Genomic DNA, 14,275 nt, shown 5'->3' with positions numbered 1-14,275 from the left:
CAAATAGGCTTTAGCGTGGCTCAGGATCTGCATCGAGCTCCTCCTGTGGCTGCTTTCCTCTGAACAAAAGCCCCAAATAGCAGAAACTTCGATATACAGCACAGTGCTAGGGCCTTTAAATAACAGCCTTTATCGCTCATTATTCCCACAGCTACCTTGAAGGAGAAAACATAAAAGGAAAGCACAGTGCAGGAAATGCTGACGCAGGCATATTTACCCTGGCCTGACTGACATAGCAAGAAAGAGAGGATACAAGAATTTACAAGATGCAGGGCCACAACTCCAGCATGGGTGTGCTGTGGAGATCTGACACACATGTATAAGTCACTAAGGGATAACAGTCTGCATTTCACAGGACAGGACCATTCCTCTCCCCCTCTCAGTTCCCCTTTTCCATTTTCATTCGAAGTGAAAAGCAACGAGGAGGGCAGAGCAGTGCTTAAAGTCAGACAAGCTCTCCTCATATATACATAAATATGAATTCAGGTGCCAGACTTCCGATGCCAAAGAATCAAAACATAGCTGCAGCATTGAGGACAAGCAGCACATGCCAGGAGCAGCAGCATCACTATGCGTACACCATGTCAGTGTGTCCCCCACCCTCCTAGTTTTAAGTTAGAGCCATACTCACCTTGAATGGACTTGTTTGCCTGAGGTGAACACAAAGCAGCAGCAGAGATTCCTTCTGGCCCAGAAAGGGCTGGAATGGCCCAGGGTTGGTGGTGGTGGTGATTTGTACCAGCTGCTCAGGCTCGTGCTCTCCAGGTGCTGACATTACTGAAGCTCCAGTGGGTTTGTGTTATAGGGAGCGAAGTGTCTGGCATCAGCTTCATAGCAGGCTGGGCTCGCCAAGCTCTGCCAGGCAGCTTAAGCCATGTGCATGTTGCATTTGGTATCTTTCAAGTGAGTTCAGAGGAACAGGGCATGAATTTCTTGCGACCAGCTGTACCAGTGGAAGATGCATGGACAGTCCTTGCCTTCTTCTGGTCAGTAGGAGCTCTCTTGGGTTTCAGTTAGAGCTGAACTCTGGACTCAGGCCTATTTACAAGTGAATATGCAGGTACATCACCAGTCTGAGGAGAAATCTGGGAAATGGCTGCACTTGCAAACCATTCCTTGGCGTTGGGCAGTCTGGAGTCCAGGCTTGGGCCACTGATGGTGTTGGATTCTGTAAGAGCATTCTCATTGCTCCCATCCCTTTATATGGTGGCTGAAACCCCCTGCTGAAAACCCCTGCTGTTTTCACAGGCTCCGTTAGAATCAGCCCTGCTTAAATTGAGAAACAATTTTCCTCTCCTGGGAAAAAAGGCTTAGAAAGTACACTCTCCAGCTACAATGCAATTTTTATCTGATTCGGCCTTGGACAACAGAACGACAAATAGGGGTTTGCAGGTTTTATAGTTCTACAAAACAAAAGAACAAAGAAGACACTGTAACATGACACAAACACGGAGAAACTCGGCACTGGTTAATCTAGCTCTTCTGCATTTACAGCTGGTCCTGAGATTAGATCATTGACTGATATCTCCTCCTTATACCATGACCAGTAAACTCCCTGTTTCCAGCAGAGCACCTAAGCATGCAATTACCTGTTAGCATATGCCTAAATAACTTGAAGTTTAATAGGACACACAATTTAAACACAGACTTAATGGGTTTGCTGAACAGTCACGGGCATTACAGCTCCAACTGCTGTTGCTGAGTTGGGTCTCAGACAGCTTAAGGCAGCTCAGAGAAAAGTCCCATGACCTCTTGCTACCTGAATCTTCACATCTACCTAAAAATTCATAGCAAATGTTCCCTGCTTATTCCAGGGAGTCCTCAGACAGAAGCCTCGAAAACCAAGCCCAGGGAAAGGAGCCTTTGCCTCACTGCTGGTATTCTCTGATGAAACAAGCTTCCTGCTCTGCCTGAAGGTTTATGTCCTGATGCAAGCCCATCAGGCAGTTATCACATGCTTGCAGATGCCATTCATTGGACACCCAGTACAAAGGGTGGCCCCTGTAGCATACACAGCCTGGTACAACCCACTGAACATCCCTCTGGTGATCCCCTGGAATGGACAAGCTGCAATAATGAGATGGATCCCACATCCTGGAGAGGAGTCACTGTACTGGGAAAGATCAGCAACAGAACCAGGAAAGTCTTTCCCTCCTGCCATTGAGAGGAGTTGAGGAGCCATGTACCTCCTCCATGGTATTATAAGGGACCCTTTGCAGACACTCCTCCTGTCTGCTCCCGAGCAAACCTCATGGTGAAAATCAGACACAGCCCAAAGGGCAAGTTCTGTTACTGGGAACAGGTGGTGATTTAAAGCATCTTAACATGTATTAAAGGAAGAAAGGAAAGGGAGCAAATGAAATGAGGGCTTAGACATAAAGAAAAGGAAAACCAGGCTGGTATTCGCAGCTGATCCCCACACTTGAAGTCAGCACAGCAGGGCATAGCAGGGAGCTCTCAAAGGAGCTGAACACAGCAGCTCTGAGCAGCCTCCTGTGCTTCAGTGAAACCCAGAACTGGACATCTGAACACAGAAGGTTTTCTACCCTGGGAAAGAAATACAACTCACAAACCTAAACACTTAAAGGGAAACCATCTATTATTAATGACAGTGTTACTGCTGCTTTCCAATAGACTGAGGAGATTAAATAAGACTAACTGAAAACTAACCAGATGCTCAGACCAAACTTCAGCTACCGAGAAGACACACAGGCACACAAACTTTGCAGTGACTTAAAACAGTTTAATGTAATTCCAAGACAAAGTGTGATTACATTTCTACACATATACAATATGCATATGTGAGTTGACAAATTCTGATTAATAACTCGTTTCACCTCAGAGACCGAAAAAATGATCAAAAAGAAACCGTGAATAACAAGCTATAACATAGTTCACCACAACGGGACCTCCTTTCTCACCCTACAGTTAGTAATATTACAATTAAAATAACTATATTCTTCTATAATGTATTTTCTGTTAAAATCATCTCATAAATTTACAATGCTATTATTAGTTTCCAAGACTAATATAAATTCACTCCATTTTTCTACAACGAAAATGATTATTAATTAGAAGCACACAACGTCATGATGAAAAACACAAGCATTTCTTTTCTTTTTTTTAGTAGCAAGAACTTGATTGGTTAAGAATTAGTTTTCTTGTAAAACATTCTAAAGCCAAGTAAAATATCCATTCTTATAACATACCTATAATATGAGACTAAGGAATAGGTTACATATAGGTCTACAACACATCAGTTTGTTTTTGTTTTCTTCTCTTAAAAGAAGAAAGACGTATTACCGAAAAGAAAAAGAAAAAATACAGGAAAAAAAAGGAAGGAAAAAAAAACAACCCCAAAACAAACCCAAAAGAGAAAGGGACAATTCACGCAGGAAAGAAGCCGTACACAAGAAAATACTGTTGCACACAATAAGTTCCACAAAGATTAACATGGATTAACACTCTTATTACAGAAACCGTACAGTGAAGGAACACAACGGCTCAGGGCTTTCGTGGGGTTACTGGGCTGAGATGATGCTGTAGAGAAAGAACCGCTTGAGGTCCAGAGCTGGGGCAGGGGCATCTTCTCCCTTGTGATTGTGGCAGCTTTTCACAGCCCTCCCCCAACTTCCCCTTAGTAGTTTTGGTGCAGTGTAGATTAACTTCCACTTTCCATCCAGAGTACGCTGGGCTCGTGGGCAGTCGAAAGGCATCAATCATTGCCTCCGTTTCCCCTCTCCTGGCTTTACAAGGGTTTTACAGCTCACAACTGTTTCACCCGTTGGTTCGTTTGATCTACCCAAAGTCTAGACTCTCCACCTTCCGAGATGCCCCTCTTTCTTCTCTCTTTCTTGCTTCCTCTCTTACTCCCTCTCTCTCTCACACACACTCCTTTAATAAAGCTATTAACGACACTTCCTCTCCTTTCAGAAATTTGATTTGGTATGAAAGATACAGGCTACATTCTGGTTCTGCCCAAGTAGAATCTGGTACCCAAAATGCCTCGATTGCTCTGTTGGTGAAACATGGGATGAGGAGATCCTTTTTTTACACCTGAAATGGTTGTGCCCTGGAAAATCTGTGGAAGTTTTGCCTTGAGAAGAATACAGAGCAAAAAAAAACAAAACAACAAATAAAAGAAAATAAAGAATCAAACACATAAGGGTTGCGGGGGAGAAAAGCCAGAAGTGTTGTACGTAACCACGTGAGGTGGAAGCATTGCAGAAGCTCTTTATTTCCTTGCTGAGGGCAGAGGTGCTGTATGTAACCATCCAGACCCTGCAGGATGCGTGCTGCCAGTGCCAGAAACCCCTTCTTGCCTAACAAACTCCAAGCCAAGGTATTCAACAAGGCTCTGTGGCTCCTTCAGGTGAGTGTGCTGGTATCTGCGGGCCTGACTCCCCCCATGAGAACAGAAGGCCAGGCAGGCACTGGGGGCAGTGAAGCCTGTGGGTTCGGTGGCAGTGCATGGTGATGAAGGGTGGACGTTTTCCATCTGACCCAATCCCTGCTGACAGTCCTGGCTTGCCGTGTGATACGTTATCGCTTTGGTAATGGGATGGGCATGGCAGCTCCGGAATGGTGCTGAGAGGAGGAGGAGGCAGGATGCACTCCCCCAGCCCCACCGCTGCTGATTGTACTGGGAGCAGCACAGGCGCCCAACTGCGAAGCATCACCCATCATCCCTTTTCACTACCTCTGCTCTAGACTGGCTGATGCAGCCCTGTCAGGCGTGATGGAAACACGAAAGGAGCCCTCCCAGGAGTACGTGAGCTCCACAACTGAAGCTCGGTTCTTCAGAGGTATTCATATACATATTTTAAATGCCAATTCCTGTACTTCCATGGCCTCAGAGTACCATTTTGCCTAGCAGACATTTAGACCATGTTCACTGGTTACCCAAATGAAAGAACACAACAGACAAAACTAGACAGCTAAGTGAGACTGGGGAGGAAGGAATGTGATATATCAAAATGCAAAGTACAGGGTAACAGCACTGACGGGAACTGGCATGGGCTGAGAAAACAGAGTTGACAAGGAGATGGTCAGTGAGCTTTGTGTTTCGTTTACTGGTTCAAAACATGTCTGTGGTGGTAAGCATTGCTTGTAAGGAAGGGGTGAACACATGAAAGCCGAATTACAGCATTATTGCCTCCGAGTGGCTGTCACACACATGCACACAGACACGCACACACAACACCCTGACCCCCCCAAATAAAAACAGGCATTCACTAACTCAGGAATTAATAGTTTGGCTAATGATTTATCAACAGTACAACATAATCCTTCCTTTGAATATCCTTCATTCTCCTGATGCGGGTATCTTCATCCAGATGAGGATCCTACATAGAACAGTGACTTTAGCATCATGCTCCCTGCTTCAATCCAAGGAGCCTGATAAACCACATTATTAAAACAAGCGAACAAACAAGTAGCTTATCTGTTGGACTAAATCTTCAAAGTGGTGGAGTGTTTTTTCGACCAGACTTTGGAAATACAGTGGATTATACTTGATCTCTGGACTGACTTTCCAACACTATGTTATATCTCGAAACAGAATATACATATTAAAGACACACTTGGACTTTTCCATTTTTAACGGGCAAAATTAAAAAGAGGCAGCTGTATTGAGTTTTTGACGGTGTCACTTATAAACACAAGATTTCCCTTAAAAAGTACCAGTTTAAATGTAAACTATAAAACACTGTAATAACTATAAAATGTAGCCAGAAAACTGTTTAAGTAGCCACAGTCTATTATTCAGTTCATATTGGTTTAAAATGTGACTCATTAAATATCTTCTAGAAGGCCAAAGCATTTTACAGTAGCTATAAACATATATACTTACATGTGCATTTTAACATCACAATTGATTAAAATACATAAAAGAGTAATCTATTCCTTGGTTTAATTTCTTTTTTTTTTATTTTCTTTTTAAAGATTCACTGTCTTCAGAATTCACTCAAGCAACAATGACCAGGGTGGGCATTTATCGCTATTCCGCCCCTATGGAGTTCAGAGTCTTTGAATCAAAGTTCAAGCTGGCTACATGTTTTCAAAAAGGCTAAAACCAGGATGAATGCCCACATTTGAGGTAATTATTGCCATTAGGTCACAGTTTGCGTAATATAAGTGTATTTAAATCCTTCTCTTTAAAAAAACGAAGGTATCCCGCAGTGCTGGGGGGTACCTTTTGGAGCAATCAGAATCCAGAACCCTGATCAGTGGGTTTGCTTCCAAAGGAGTCGGTGGTCCCGGAGCACCAGGCAACCCTGGGACAGCCGCCAACCAGCCTAGAGCTCAGGCCAGCAAGCCTGCAACAAGCCAGTTTTAATTTCTTTTTAAAGGAAAAGGAAACAAAAGGAAAACCAGAGGTGCCATAAAATAGATGGGTATCGTTTCTGATCAGAATCCCATACTGAAGCTTTCCTATCTGTTTTATTCCTTTCCAAACAGTTTGCTGGAAAAAACAGTAATAAAATCAAAATGCATCAGCATTAAATATTAACTCTATGCCAGCACTGCAAAAACTCCTTGGTTATGTTCTGAAAGTGGGATAAGCTTTGCTTTTGCTCTGAGCATTGTTGCTCCATTGCTTTCTGTTTCAAAGAGGAAACCTTGTTTGAAAAAAAGAGAAAGAAGAAGAGGAAAAAGAGGAAGAAGAGAAAGAAAGAAAGTTAAGAAAGGAAAGAAAGGAAAGAAAGGAAAGAAAGGACAAGAGGGAAAGGAAAGAAAGGAAGGGGAAAAAAAATAATCCCTGGCTGTCAGAAGTACACGCAAGTATTTACAAGGTTTGTGTGAATCTGCACACAGTTCCCCTCACAGCGAAAGAGTTAAGAACAGAGATGTCACAATATTTATCAGTGCAGTAAAAAATATCATTTTTGGAAAAAAATATACCTTTAGTATTGCCTTTCTTAGCTTAACTATGATAAGCAAAAGATTAAAAACAAAAACTTTATCTTCAAACACACATGAATAGTCTGTTATAGCAGCACTGCTAAAACTGGAAGGACAAAGCTAACCCGTAAATGAGAAACAGGAGTTCCAAACCATAAATGCTGAACACAAATCCTCCTAGTACTCTTCCTAAGACTTCTGACGAACCAAGCCAATCTGCCATTCAAATTTCACTCTTGACACACACAAATGCTCTAAACCATGTCCTCCAACTGAACACATTTGACATGCACAGAGCACAGCACGGGTCACCTCCAGTCCGCTTCTCACACCTGCACCAGCAGCTCCCCACAGGTAACTACTACTTCTGGGTCACTCCCAGCAATGCCATTTGTCACAGGGGGAAAAAGACACCTTCAGCACTGAGCCCTGGGTTAGCAGAGCTCCTTTGCATGCTGCCAGTGCTTCCTTTGAGGGGCTGCCCCTGTGGTGGGTCTCACTGCGTGCCTGCGGTGGGTGATGAGTGCAGTGGCATCACAGTGTCTCTTGTAGGTAGTGCTCCCAGGTGGAGGGAAGGAGGGACAATGGGGATGGGGACCAGCCTGGACTGGCCAGCACCTTCTGTCCAATGCATTATTCCAGCAAGGAGCCTGCACACAGCCATCTGCTGCCATCATGGCTTCAAGCACCGCTATGCAACAGTGTACCTTGCTCAACGTCAGCAGCCCAGGGTGAAACTGTCACTGTCGTGAGAGGCAGCTTTGTTGGAGTACAGCAGTGGGGAAACCCCAGCAGTGCAGATCCATCTTTTCCTTCCCATGTATGGAGGGAGCAGAGTGATTTGTAGGCACAGAAGTGGGCCACAAAAAGTAAGCTGTGGGACTCCTCCTCACAGGAGCACTGGCAAGACATAGGGATGGGGGGTGACATGGATGAGTGCCCTGGACCACAGATCAACTGCTTTGAAGCTCCCACAGCAGGGACAACTGTCAGCAGGAAGGGGGAAGTAATTTCCTTTCCACATATTTCCCTTCCACATTGCCTACCCTCAACAAAGACTATTCCTACAGACTTTGTGTACAGGTATCAAGGACTTGTTCCACAAATAGCACTGGAGATCTCTGATGGGCTGATTGCCAAGCCATGGAAGAACACACACCCAAGTCCAACATCCTTGCCCAGCTGTGCCTGGCCCAGCCATGGCAGCACTGTTTGGGTCCAACCCACAGAACAAAACCAGCATCTTAAATCCAGGAAAGGAAACACTACAGAAGTACGCAAAGCATCCAGAGGCTTATCCTCACTATGCAGCTCACCATTTCCACACCGCATTGTTGCCACTGAAACACTTTAATCAATGTGAACAATAATGAGAGAAGAATAAAGTTTTCGACATCCCCCTAACATTTAGGATAGCAGCAATATTTAGTGTGAATTTCTCTGCTTGTCAAGCTAGCTACTCAAAATTATTAAGAAAAAGAAGAGAAAGGAAAGATGGAGTTCCACAGTGTATCCCCATTGCCTGGTGGTCATGATTTTCATTTCATTTCTGAAGTGTTTGTGGGTCTCTTTTTCTCTCTCTCAGTATCTTTGGTTAAAGAAAAAAAACAGGTTTATTGCCCGTTAAGTTTGCTAATGGAATTGCCTTCAACCCAAACTACAAGACATCATCCCTTCAGAGTATAAACATGGAAAAATGTCACAAACAGAAGTGTCCCTTTCTTGGAATGTTTTGCGTATTACGACAAAACTACTGGAGAAAGTGAGAGAGAGAGAGAGAAAGAGATCTGCCAAGGCCCAATTTGCTGGGTGCAAGCAGGTACAGCTCTCCTGAAGAAGATGCAATTGCATTTGCTCTCTCAAACGATTGGATTTGGCCCAATCTGTAGTAAGAAAGTGCCCTTCAGGTTTTCCGTTCTGCTCATGTTAGTGGCTCTCTCCCCTCCCTCCTCCAATCTGGTTTCACAGCAGGACTTTGAACATACACCTCCAAGGAGAGGCAACATCCGTGCTTCATTCTGCTTCCAGCAGAAGAACGCAAGATGAGATAATGAGGAAAGGGATAGCCTTTTCACTGTGCCAACCCTAAGCTGCCCACAGAACTTCCAGTATCTAAATGTTTACCTCCCCTCTCAAGTTCCCATGCTGGTTACCCCATGCACACAAAGAACACCAACCCAACCCGCCAATCTCATTTTGAGCACAATCTGGTTGTTATTACGTAGGTGGCACCAGCAAGCAAAGCTTTTGATTCCTCTGCTGACCTCACCATGTTTCCCCTGTGACTAATCACACCACCTTTTCCATACTATGCCTTCAGGCAGGTGTGAGGGAGGAGGTGCTGCTCAGCTCCCCGTACCCACCAGAAAACACAGCTCTCGCGTGGTGTCACACCACCAAAGTGATTCAGTGGCTGTGCTGTGCATCCCCTGCAATCGCTGTGGCCCATCATCATCATCTGACCACCTACAGCTGAAAGATCAGCAACTCCAGGATGAGAAACTGAGCTCCTCCCAGTGGGAAAGAGGGCCCCTCCAATACACACCATGCGCCTTCTCACTGCCAGCCTGCACTGTTGTAACAGCTTCACTGCCAAACGCACCCCAAAAATCAGATTTGAGCACTCATGGGACAGCAGGTCAGATGGGTATGGCGGGAAAATGCAATTAATACAAGTAAAACATTACTGTGATTGAGATTGCAACCTTCCATGCTTCACTGGTCCTAGGCCAGAGGAGCGCATAAACAAGTAATTAACTTGAAGGGTTTAAGTCTGTTCTTTCGCAAAGCACTCAAGTGCATGATTAACTTTAAGTCTCTGCTGAAGTTCTACCCTATTTTTTAATGGAATTTAAACTGAGTCACTGCTTCCCCCCATTCTAACAGAGCAGGCGATGCAAATGAAAACATGAACATCTAAGCTCTAGAAACCAGAATATCTTCATAAACTCCACTACAAATAATTATAAAAGAAAGGAAAATCTACATCAGAAAAGACCTCAACAACCCCCTAAAAGCAAATTAAGCATCCTGGCCCTGTGAACAGCTGCAGTGAGAGTGGAAGAGCAGGTGAGGAACCCTGCCTTGTCTGTGGCCATGCTTTACCCAGGTAATGCCATCCATGGGCACCAGTGTCCTTTATCCAGTGATGGGACTGGGAACCACTTCTGTCATGGCTCCTCTGATAGCCCTGTTTCTGGAGAGCCATTTATCTGCTTTCTTCTTTGGGAAAACCAAACCCTTATGTGTGTAGCATAGCCTTGGATTTATTGAAAAGGCCCAGTGATCATGGCCTAGAGCACAAATTGGTCTTGATCTTGTACAAATATCCCACTGACAAAGTGATAGGGGGCTAGATCCTAGGGAACCAAGGTTGTTACGTGCCTTTGATCCAGCTCTCCGGACAGATCATTACATTAGCTGCTGTTTGGTTCTGGCCTAATGAATGCATGTTTCTGGACTTATTCTCAAAATACAGATGTGACCTGAAGGATAACTCCTGTCCCTCAAGGCTGTAACCACCCTACTTCCCCTAAGTTAAGTGGCAGAGTTCTCATCCCTGGGACAGTGTTGTTTCCCCTTCCTCCTGCAGTTTTCACAACGCAGCAACCCTTCCGATGCCGCTGATGAAGAGAAATAAAATTAATAACAGTAACAACAGTACTAAAAGAGAAAAAACCTAAACCACAAAGACTAAGGAATGTGTGTGCAATTAAAACCCAAAATATAATAATAATAAAATAATAATCATAATAACCATACAATAAAATCACATCTTTCCTTTTCATGACACAAGCAGCATGACGCTCTCGCTCCCGAACTGGTGGAAGAGAAGAGGAATGCAACAGAGAGAGCAGGGCTTTATTGTCCTGCCTCAGATGAAAGGGGATGTGTTATCTTTCCATAGGAAGAGGGGGTTAAGGTGCAAAGGCTGCTGAGAGATTGCATCCTCATCTACACTATACTGATCTAGAGAGAAGGAGAGGCAGGAGAAGAAAACAGTGCAAGGGTAGCCCAGGAACCAGAGCTGGCAACCAGGGAGGGTATTTGGTGGTTTGCCAGAAGACAGTAGCCTTGTTGAACAGCCTGTACATAGCACGATCCCTTCTTCTTCCAGACCAGCCAAGCACTTACCACAAGACAATACACTTGCCTTTCTGCCAGCTTTTCCCACCTGAGAAAGCCCCCTTCCCCACCGCCACCCAGGGAACCCAGCCCTCGCCACTGGGCTGAGGAACTTGCTGGTTTCCGGCATCTTCTGAAACACCTGAATACTCCATGCTCTAGTTAAAGGGAAATGTAGAGTGGAACCGAGCAGCCACATAGACTTCAGCCTTCACGGAAACCTTCTATCAGACTCTCTTCTCTCCTTCCTCCCCAGGCCATCCACAGGCATGGGTACTCCAGAGACACTTCCAAGTACTGATGCACCAACAAAACTACCCTCTGCACTGAACCCAACTGTGGGAAAGGCTCTCTTTAGACATGGTTGGAAAACAAGATGACCATACAGTGTTCTAGGCATGGAGGACCCATAGGACTACTGTGGTCTCTGGTTCCAGGGTCACTCTGCTGCCACAGACAATGTGTTGGGCAGTATGTGAGAAGGCAGGACGGGAAGTGTGCAGTGCCACAGCTACGTTACAGTGGGTAAGGCCCGATGTATTACAATATTCTTTTTACTTAAGAAACCTGAGTTTGACACTCTCAGCTGGATTTTCTCATGTTTACTTTTGGGGCTCCAGTCCTTTCCTGACCCCCTCCCATCGACAGACGTAGTGAGAGATGCTGGCAATAACTTGTTTTTCCCCCTTTCATGGGCTGAAGTTTTGTTCCCATTTCAGACACACCACTGGGACAACCCAACAACTCCACTGAGAATGTTGGCAAACAGCAGAAGGTGAATTCAGTTTCTGGGGAGAAAACCTGCTATTTCCACAGGACAAAACCAGACCAGTCCAAAAACGAATCCCCAGACCCTCTGGGAGTCACCCTCGGTCTCACAACCGACTCAGTCACTTCCAGCCGATCCAGTGCTCAACCAAACACCCAGCTGTATGCACTTCTAACCCCAATGAGCCTCCCCAGCACCTCAGCAAATGAGCCAAGATTGATGACGTGGGAGAAGAAAACCCACCACCACCACCACCACTACCAGAAGAAGAAGAAAATCAGCAATAACAACCCAAAATAAGAAAAGCAAAGAAGAGCTGAGAGTAAATTCCGACTAGCCTCAGTCAGTTCCTAGGAGTACCAGTGGAAGTAAACCCTTAAACCGCGTCTGTAGTTCGGTAAGGCACTACGAGGGAATGATGTAAAACTAAGACTGTGACAGTTGTAATGGCTGTGCCGAGGAACACACCACAGAGAGAAGGCAGCATCTGCACGCACACGCACACACACACACGTACATACCTGGACAATCACATTTGTTACATGCCTATGTTATATCACTTTTCTTTGTGCAATCACATTGAGGAATAGTCTATTGGTATCATTGAAGTTCAACACAAAAAGAGTAAAAAGGACTTATGACCTGTATAGTGCTACATTCTACCGGGGCAGGGGGAATAGCTAAAATGTCTCCTCCTATACTAAAACGGCTAGGGACTGAAAAGGAAGAATTCCAAATAAAACAAAATGAAACACAACTGAAATCCAACATACATTATTAGAGATCTCTTTTAAGAACAGCATTTCTCAGGGATTTATCCAGTGTGTTCAAGGAAAGGGAGAAACATCCCCATTGCTTCTGCTCTCAACCAGTGCTGCACGGCCTCTTTTGCCCCGGTCTGTTTAAAAGTTGCAGCGCTAGATCCAAATTTACGGCACTGGGACAACCCTTCTTTCTCCTCCCTCAGCCTCCCTAACCCACTTTCTGTTTTCAAGGAAAAAAACCCCAAATTTATGTATGCTTTGAGATACAAAGAGCACTGCAAAGATGGGGTATAAACTCTCTGAAATGCTGGATAAATCCCCAATCCATATACCTACTGGATTAAAAACCTAATGGATTTCATTGTAGGTGGTCTGGACAACAAATTTCTAAATGTAGCTCACTATTGGATGAAAATAACCTTTAAAAGTCTGTTGGTGAAGTTCTCCAAAAGACAGGACCCGCGGGAGGGTCCTTCTGCTTCTCTCTTTCTCTCTCTAGTTTGGTGCAGAATGGTTGGTTTTTGTGGTTTGTTTTATATTTTTTTTCTGTTCTTTTTTTTTTCCATTTTCTTTTTTTTTTTTTTTTAAATAAAAAGTGTAGAATTGGTTCTCCCCTTTCTTTCCTCTTTTTCACTTCTTCCTTAAAGTCTCCTTCATTCAAGTTTCACGCGAGCCTCCCATTGTATTGTTAAGTTTGTCCTGTTCTTCAGTACAAAAGCAGCCGCCTCACTTCCCCAGGGATGGGTGCGTCTCTCACTCCTTATTCCAGTGTTTAGATGTAAGGGTACTGGTTGACCTTGGTGGGGCTCAGTGGGTATCCAGTGTAGACTGTGGAGGCTGGAGAAGCACTGATATAGGTCTGATGGGCAAACTGAGCCTGGTACTGGCTCGGGTGGATGGTGGGTGAGGGCAGCACCCGCGGGCCCATGCTGACTGGGACCTGGTGGACGATGCTGGCGGGGTAGGTGGTGTGCTGCACGGCGTGCCGCGCAGACCCTTGTGAGGCCACCAAGTGCGCGACGGTGCCCGTGGAGCCCAGGGCGGCGGGGGCCGTGTATGTGTAGAGGTGGGGCTGGGTGGGCAGGTGAGCAGCGGCAGCCGCGGCCAGGTGAGGATGGACTGTACCGTGGCTGGGACTGTTGTGCGGGAAAGAATACGGGGCCTGAGCTATTGTTGGAGTGATGTAGGCTTGCTGTCTCCGGTGACTCCCTGTGCGATCGGTCGTGATGTGCTGCTGGGCCTGGATAAAGACAGCAACAGTGATAAGTGGTTACAACACAGGAGACAGCTCTTTACCACCTCAGTGGTGCCTGGGAGCTTCCCTGTGACCCCAGGGAAGTCCCCTGTGCTTCTCCTGACACCCTCAGCATCACCACAGTCTGCCCTTGGAAATGGGTGACAGCAAAGGGTCCCTCCCGAGCCTAGGAAGTCCTTGTGGTTTCGTACATTCACCTAAATGGCCCCCAAAAGGACAACGGAGTCCCCCAGTTTGAGCCACAGCTACAACAAAGACCCAACCTTGGACACCCAGCTCCTAAGAACATCTTCCACAAGTCCAGTCACACGCACATGGCTTTTGTTAGTGACTCTCTGCTGAAGAAACGTGTGCTAATAGCTCAGGGGGATGAAGCTGCCTAGCCATGCCTGGAAGAGGCAAATTGTTTTTGCTCATTTTAGGTCTTTGCAGTTACCATTTCCTCAGTTAGTAAAAATA

The 14,275-nt window shown here is 45.3% G+C and overlaps 1 protein-coding gene across 4 annotated transcripts in view; it reads right to left on the bottom strand.

Annotated features, from left to right (window-relative positions):
- Positions 1-2,722: 2,722 nt before the first annotated feature.
- The window catches only part of HIPK2 (homeodomain interacting protein kinase 2), a 138,709-nt gene continuing 127,156 nt past the window's right edge, over positions 2,723-14,275 (bottom strand). For all 4 annotated transcript variants that reach the window (XM_061371918.1, XM_061371920.1, XM_061371917.1 and 1 more), the window contains exon 15: positions 2,723-13,801. In XM_061371918.1, coding sequence (XP_061227902.1) covers positions 13,334-13,801 — 468 coding nt within the window. In that variant the 3' untranslated portion in view covers positions 2,723-13,333. The remainder of the gene's footprint in view (positions 13,802-14,275) is intronic.

Source organism: Neopsephotus bourkii, unplaced genomic scaffold, assembly GCF_033783945.1.
Source record: "Neopsephotus bourkii isolate Nb327-2 ecotype Australia unplaced genomic scaffold, CSIRO-AGI_Nbou_v1 NB_1589, whole genome shotgun sequence".
NCBI classification, from domain to species: Eukaryota; Metazoa; Chordata; class Aves; order Psittaciformes; family Psittacidae; genus Neopsephotus; species Neopsephotus bourkii.
The sequence above is the reverse complement of the archived record's forward strand: the minus strand, read 5'-3'. Positions and strand labels throughout refer to the sequence as shown.